Raw genomic sequence first — 8,413 nt, 5'->3', positions numbered from 1 at the left:
ATCTACTCGTGAAGATCCATTTGCATTAAAACTAACTTTTACTAATATTAAGCTGTTTCTCTGTGTAGTTTGTCCCCGAACCTCAAAGTGTAGTATCATCCGAAAATCGGCAGCCTCCTCCAGAAACCGATGTCAAACCCGCCGTATTCATGCTGGTATGATAAATTATCCGTCATTGCATCTGATCAATGCATGCAAAAAATAAAATGGATGGAAGTTGCCCGAAACTGAATCATGCACTTGTTACTGGAAAAAAGCTACCTACCATCGTGACTCATAATTTTATCAGAGGGCTGCAATTTGGAGCCTGTTAAAATGGCACAAAAAATACTACGAGCAAAACCAAAGACTCAGCATTCATTTCGACCGTAGGTATAACAAATCAAGTTTAACTTCTACGCTAGATTAACTCAGCAGGCTGTTGGTACTGGCTTTCGATTACATTAGCGAAGTGGACCCGAAATAAATTTTCCGTTTCATTCAGCAGCAAAAATTGTGTTCGCTTCAAAATCTGCCTCATTCTTTCGCAGATGTTGAAAAGTCCCTGACGCTGTTTCTCGCTAATGAGACGAGATAGATAGGCACCTACTTAAAGAGTTGGTAATGTTATTGTTATTGTCGTGCGGCGTGATGTAAAATAGAAGCCGGCTTCTAAGTCATATAACCTCAAAAGCTCGGGGGGTTGAGCCGCCGCGGATAGGGGAGCGCGCAGCCGCTCAATGTTGTGGCGCGTGCGCGCTGCGCCCTGCCAGCGCCGAGCCGGCAACGCTGCACAAAGCGCGAGTGGCCGCGATGTCTCGCACCGACTCTTCACGTTGATGACTCGCCAAACTGAGAAACGCGACCACCGCGGATCCATCTCAGCACTGTGAAAATACGAGCATGTGATAAGATTTAGTGTGAATAGAAAACGTTACGTAGTGTTTCCTTTTGTGATAACTAAGTAGGAGCAACAGCAAAATGTACAAGACAGTGAGGCACGGCGAGAACAGCCTCCAGTACACTATCCTTCCGCAGACCGAGGAAGTGCTGAGCAACAGCGGCCTGAAGGGCAAGGGCCGAGACTACAGCCCTTCCATACATGTGCGACGGTCTCGCAGGAAATCAGATTTAAAATATGCTTTATGGATAATATCCAGTATGGCAGCAACCCTGGTTCTAACTCTTGTTCCACTATATATCATTGATGCAAGGAATCAACAAGGCCAACATGAAATCATTACCCCTGCACCAATGGCATCCGCCGCACGTGATATGGTGAAATCTAGGAAAAAAGAACTCAAGATGTCCCCAGAAATCGTGTTGACCCTCGGTGAAAAATCTGAAACAAGCACCACTTCAACTTCACCTACTACAACCCCTTCCACTGCTGCAACGACAGTCACGAGTGAGAAGGGGACTACTCCTCCATGGACTATGCCAGCGTTACGCTCATGGAAGAGCTCAACGTCCTCTACAGTGATTCCGCCTATCCCAACAGAAGACAATGTGATTCCCCTCATTGGGACTGCCTCTAGTAATAGTCATGAGCCAACTCACGACACATCAGTCAAATGGGAGAAAGATATTATAATCAGAGCTACCGTCACTCCCGAACCAATCACTTTACGTAGTGTACTGAGGTACTACTCACGAACACAAGTCCCTTCGGAGAAATCAGTATTCGCCACGAAAGGATTCGACGACGTTTTGATAACTACTAAGGCTACTACCACAAGAACTCCGGTGACCACAGAGTTCACTACTACTAGTGAAAACTCGAAACTGAGAGATTTGAAGGACACCATGCTGTCGGTAGATGATGACGATGAATTCAAGGAGTCACTCGAAGTGGATGAAGTGTTTTCTTTGCCACCGTTGAAGCCTGATTACGCGGCCCCGGGAACAGATTCAGATGAAGTAACGGTGTCCAAGGCCGGCGACGCGGGATGGTATGGAGCACGCTGGCCATTCGTGGACACGTCATCTTACTTCCAATGGACGGTATGTAAAATGTAACTTGCCTGACTTTGTAATATTTACCGAGCTAGTTACTAAAACGTAACGCAAATGCGTGCTCAATAAGCCTTATCATAACAATTCTACGGTAATATCTGATTTAATGAAAGCGGACATGGAAAATGTAGTAGATTTATGAAATCGGATTATTGCGGGTTGTGTACTTATGTAATGTGATTCTGATAACCTGCAATAAGTAGATAGGTTTTTACGAAGCATAACGCAACGTGGAAATTGATTTACTGTAATCGATCATTTAAGAAAGTAGAGTCTCTGGTCGAGTAGGCAGGGTGTTCTGTAAAAAGGTTTTAGTCAATGATTTATTCGCTCATATAACAACTATGATTTACTTCATGACGTCATGATCATCTGCTCATAAACAAATAAGTAAGTACCTATTACAGAAACGTGTTTTGTTTTCTGAAGTTTTGGCCTACAATGTTTAAGTCTATATTTTTTAGGTATTCTTTTGTGGTAGTAAAAGAGAAAGAAAAAGCCTCGTTAAAAATTAAACAATGCATTTTTCGTCATTTTCGTTAACGGCGAGTAAATTGTATCGCGGCTTCGTCGTAAGATAGGTACGACGATCGAATCAGCGAATCGTCTACATCGAGGGCTTGAACTTATTGATCCTGGTTCACTACACTCTAAATAGGTGGCAAAACCCATCAGTCTATCAAAATTCTACTCCATGTTCGTAAAGACCTTCGTTTCTACTAGTGATTTGATTACTTATTAGCTCACACACTCAGTTCAGTTTGCAAACTTACGTTTGGTGCCTCTTTCACTAATACTAACACATATTATATAGTTGGTGCTGATTTTTAACACATATAATGATGTTTGTACCTACGAAAGAATAATTAGCTCACTTTTCATTGAGAGCCAAGGCAAAAATTACAATTATTTTTGCCTTTGTCGCCATATTGTGAGAGTGAACAGCAGTACATAACTGCTCAACACATGTGTACTTGCCTCTGTGTAAATACAATCCGCATGGCCTAATAAGAATGACATTAATGACAAATAAATTATTACGATATTATTTGAAACAAATGGATGTCATTACAGTTATTGTAGGACCGGGAAAATTGGCAAAACGATTTAGGGAGCTTTGAACTCCGTTGGGGTTTTATTCTTATTTATAGTATCGTAAACGTTAATAATTTGTATACATCTAATCAATAAATTAATTAGTATTTCTTTCTCATAATCAATTACATGAATGTTGTATAGTTACAATGTGCTTTAAACAAAGACTGGTGTCTAATGTAGGTTAAGTAATTCTGCATATCGGAACGCCAAACTTAAATCTTACAGGGATTTATTAACAGCTGTCCAATATGAGACCCAGCTTATTGTAATACATAACAACCCAACCCATTACTATGCACTTATTACTCTATGGTATTGTATTCGGTGAAAGAGCTAATTGTGAATGGCCCGCTCTACATACAGTAAAACTTTCAACGTCGAAAATAGACGTTACTGAATTGTGTTATTGTTCTCTAATGTAACTTAGGTTTGACATTAGTTATGTAACAGTTGATATGAAAGTCTCGTAATGATTACCTATACGGTTCTTTACATCACATGTAGGAAACCGTTACAATAGTGACAGAATATTCAGTCAGAGCGTAATTTTCGTCAATGGTCAGAGCTTTCGTAATTTTATTTATAGATAGGGATCACACTGTGTCTACCTATGTTCATTCATTTTCAAAATAAAACGTTTGAGAGTGAACTTGGGACTTGGGATGTCGATATACCTACGTGAAAATTGAAACTAGTGAAAGGAAATAAGATAGTTTCATCTGGGTGCGGGAAGCATTTTCCTCAGGATGTGAGGAAATCGCGGAAACCGGTGATGGCTGATATCGTCGTGTACGATCTTACACTATGTAGGTAGGCACTATCTAGGCTACCTAACATGTAGACAATGTACCTAGTTACTAAACGCGACATACCGAAGAGATTTACACTTATAATCTGTAAGAAAGCCCGCTAATCTAATGTAGTGCTTGTTGTTTTTTTCCATATTTTGTGATTCGAATTAGCTTCCAATCTGACCCGGCAAAGCTGTATAAATTACCAGTGCTTAGTTAACAACATGAATATTGTGCCCAGGGCTACTCTCCGGGTGACAACTTGCTGTTGCCGTTGCTGGTAGCAGCGCTGTCATCCATTGCGTTAGTTCTGCTGCTGGCACTAGCCGTGCGTCGGCGCAAGCGTTCGCAGATCGCCTCCTCCAAGCTTGGGGTACGTACTCTTACTATCTAACAAGATAAGTATATAACCTTTAGAGGAAAATACAGCTACCTATTTGGTACTTTATGAGATAGGTACCAGAGAATATGTTGTCGTTGTTGAGGTACGTAATCGGCGCACTTGTTCCAGAAGTTAACCGCCGACCTTCAAGCTGATGACAACACCAACCTGCTGACAGCCGAGAACGCCGAAGACGGCGACGGCGACGAGTGAGCGCCTCCCCCCCCCACTCGCTTCCAGCTTGTTACCACCGGCAGGATGCCTCGTGTACAACTCTGGTACATATCCTACACTCGATTACTAAGTCTACTTCTATATGCCAATAATGGATCTAACTTTTATTTAAATAATAATAGAGTATATATTTGTACGTGTAATGGACTATTAGTAAACGCTATTCGCTAAATGCTAGGCGTCAAGTGTGGAGCAACAGCGAGGGCATCGCGGCAACTCACCCATTCATAAACACAAGCCACCATTAGGTCAAGTTGTGGCACCTGTCACAACTATTGAAACTGTTGTAAGCGACTGCTTGACGTGCATGACTAATGACCTATTGTGTTTATATTTAACAGATTTTTAACTAAATTATAATGAATATAAATTGTATAACTTAAATGTTGCACCTAAGAATACTCAATTATGCTTGTGTGTATGACTAATAGACATTTTCTTGGATACGAACAATGATTATATCGGCAACACTGTATTAAGGTGCACGCGTCCTTGTCACCTCAATTGTACATCAGGCATTCCACGCACCTTGTGATGATTTAGCCGCAATAGTGTAGTTTCTCGAAGTCACATTAGAAGACCTGTCTGTGTTCGTCTTCTTACACACCGATCATATTTCAAAATTTCAGTGCCTATTGTTTGTAATATAATGTACGATTCTGTTGGTCTCGTACCGACCGGGAGGTGATTCCATGTTCAGAGATACGATATAATATGTAAGTATATTTTGTAATCGCACTAGATATTCGAATGTAAATTAGGGACGTATGTGTCAAATGCCAAAATTGCTAAAAATATTTTTGTTACAAATAAATAACAACGTAGAAATGTTCGTTACAGGAAAATGGGGAAAACTCAGCTATTTCATTATTCAGTTACTGGCCCAAACATAACATACCTACCTAATACAAAAATAAATTGGTTTTCATGTCAGTCTGCTTACATGGTCATGTCTCTATGGACGACATCTACTCAAATAATCATGAAGCTACTCGGTAGCTTTGTATTGTTATGTTATAACAGATTTTTCCATTTCCCTGCAACTTGTGAAATGTCATTCGGCATCGTAAAGGAACATGAAAATTAGATATTGATAGTGTACTTATGAGCTTGCTAGAACCTAACTATAATGTGGTGGCATTCGGAGCTTCTGTTCATTCATTATTAATAAATGTAGATACGATGTAACGGTCGCGCGGGCACAGGCGACTCAATGTTATCCACGCTATCAGAATGTTTATCGAGCGAGTGCCGCCGACTGCACAGCACAGCTATTGTGGAGCTGCGAGCCGCGCTACTCGCGGTGTCTATGTATATCATATCTCTGAAAGTTGCGATTGTATGACTCGTCAGTATTAACTAAACCTGTGGTACTTATAAATCTACATGATAAGCATACTCATTTATTTTTCGTGTAGCCTGTTAGGATAAGACGGAATTATATCAATCTTGGTGTAACATTATATCTGTGTTTTAACGTCGCTATTTTATTACTATACATTTTCAATTATCTAACTTACATCTCAATTAAGTATTTATATAATTTAAAAACATAGTTATAAGACTGATATATGATTGATTTTTAGGATTAGTATATTTTATTTAAATGACGTGTAATCGGTTACAAAATTATTTTATAACGGCACTATTGTTTTCAATTTATGTGTAACTTTGTGTGCTAAGAATATATAAGCACTATCTACGCGTATTATGTAATTCAATGTTAGGTATGTAATATGGCTGTACAATCATCGTATGTGAGAGGAGAGGGAAGAAGTGTTAGTTAGAAATTAAAATGTGATACCTCCGTAGTATCTTTGAATATTATCGTTTCCCTGTAGAAGGAATTGTTAGTCTCTTGCGGAGATGCGATTTGTATTTACGAAATCGTGTCTAGCGCAAGAAGTCGTGTTAAGACAAAGTTTGGATATTATTAATTACCTCTATATTAAAATGTGAATCGTTGTAATTCATGCTAACATTTTGTATCATGCAAAGTAACACCGCACACTAACGTACCAATAGGATTTATGTTCAATTAGCTTTTGTGTTAGAATTGGTTTTGAATGCCTCGAGCTGTGTGATTATTTTGTATTTGCTGAGAACACACACCATGTACATAAGTAATAAAATAAATTATGTTTTCCCACCCGATTCTAGTGCTTTATTGATCCTTGTTTCGAGAAATTGCGTCGTCGAGAGTTCTGATACACGTGTCTGCTCAATTAGCACTTCATGTGTTTCACAAGAAACTATTGTTTATCAAATCATTCACGGTTTACAATTAAACTATTACAAAAGCGTAAATGTTTGTTATCCATTGTGACTGTGACGTCAATTTTCCGTCCGTTAATAATCAATGATTGCGCCTGATGGTGTCCTAATGTTGCGATACATGGTTGCTACTCGATTGAAAAAGAAAAACGAAGTAAAGAAGCTAACTACACGGTTGACTGAACTCTTAATTAAAAACACAAATTCATATTTATACATATTTTAATTTATTTATCTAACAGTGAAAAACTGTGCAATACGAACCTAATATTTAATATTAAAAACTATAACATACAGTTGAAATTGCCTTTAAAATACTATAAACAAGTTTTACTCGTGAGAGCAATTGACTTATATGTCACAATAATTATATAAAGGGGGTCAGACCCATTATCGTCGTCTTAGAATGAAAACCTCGGAAATGCATTTTTTCTCAATATTTTTTTATTGCATTTCTTGGAAGATAATCGTAAAAAATATGGAATACTAATCCTTATCCTGAAAAATGCATTTTTTCTCAATATTTTTTTATTGCATTTCTTGGAAGATAATCGTAAAAAATATGGAATACTAATCCTTATCCTGAAAAATGCATTTTTTCTCAATATTTTTTTATTGCATTTCTTGGAAGATAATCGTAAAAAATATCGAATAGCAATCCTTATCCTGAAAAGTTATCTCTTGCACTTACGAGGTTTTCACTCTAAGGCGTCGTTATGTACAAGAGAACAGTAACATAAACAACAGATTAAATAAAAAATATACATTGCAATCAAGATCTTTTAACATAATTATGTATACGTATTTAATTATAAATGGCTCTGGTGTTACATACATTAGTTACCCAATATCATAATTAGGGTATCTATAGCTTAGCTAAGAATTTATAGCTATTTCGGCACTATTTCATGCCAGTAAATGTGTGTTCTCTATATACAAATAATAAATTAACATAATCATAACAAGAATATACTCAAATAATTAGTGTTCCCCTTTAACACCTAATTAGTAATTGCTTTTTATTTACATTTAATATTAATCTACCATCATGACACGAATTCTGTCCAAATAAGAAACGTCAATACTTTTCTTTCAGTTCATAAATTAATAAACGAAATAATTTAACTTGTTAAATTATAAAAAAAATTTCGAATTCAACAAGCCATTGATTTTTAAATCATAATTACTTTGTACAATACATATTGCCTTTATAAGGGAAATAAAGATAAACTAAAATTTGTTTCTAATTTAAAATCATATTCAAGTGAATAATTCTCTATGTTAGCTATAGCTATACAGTTGACAAATAATATCGAGGGGAGTATTTTTAATGCTATTGCTTCACCTGCGTTAACTTGACCACACGACGAATAACTCATCTGTTAAACGTTGGCTACATATCTCAACAAGTAATTTGAGGTCGACATATTTATTTCAAGACAGCATAGCAAAGGATTTTGCCACTTGTCAGCACACACTAGTTTGTGGATCTCTTGCGTAATTTGAATCGTATGCGCAGGCCCCTCTTCTCCACTGGGCACTATGGGCAAGTGCCCTGGGCCCCGCGATCGAATGGGGCCACCTAGTTCCTGCCAGATTAGATAGAGAGTCCTTAAAATATCAATAAAAAAAATCACTT

General features: G+C 37.8%; 1 protein-coding gene across 2 annotated transcripts; it reads left to right on the top strand.

Annotated features, from left to right (window-relative positions):
- Positions 1–678: 678 nt before the first annotated feature.
- On the top strand, positions 679–6,654 carry LOC124636486 (mucin-17). Of its 2 annotated transcripts, none has more exons than XM_047172593.1 (3): positions 679–1,983; positions 4,126–4,257; positions 4,396–6,654. In XM_047172593.1, exons 1-3 carry the CDS (start codon positions 961–963, stop codon positions 4,477–4,479), a joined length of 1,239 nt encoding a protein of 412 aa, XP_047028549.1. In that variant the 5' UTR covers positions 679–960; the 3' UTR covers positions 4,480–6,654. The 2 variants fall into 2 exon arrangements, with proteins under 2 accessions (XP_047028549.1, XP_047028550.1); XM_047172594.1 differs by having other exon boundaries at positions 686–1,983; positions 4,399–6,654.
- The last annotated feature ends 1,759 nt before the right edge of the window (positions 6,655–8,413 follow it).

The sequence above is a fragment of the Helicoverpa zea genome, chromosome 14 (genome assembly GCF_022581195.2).
Source record: "Helicoverpa zea isolate HzStark_Cry1AcR chromosome 14, ilHelZeax1.1, whole genome shotgun sequence".
NCBI classification, from domain to species: Eukaryota; Metazoa; Arthropoda; class Insecta; order Lepidoptera; family Noctuidae; genus Helicoverpa; species Helicoverpa zea.
The sequence above is the reverse complement of the archived record's forward strand: the minus strand, read 5'-3'. Positions and strand labels throughout refer to the sequence as shown.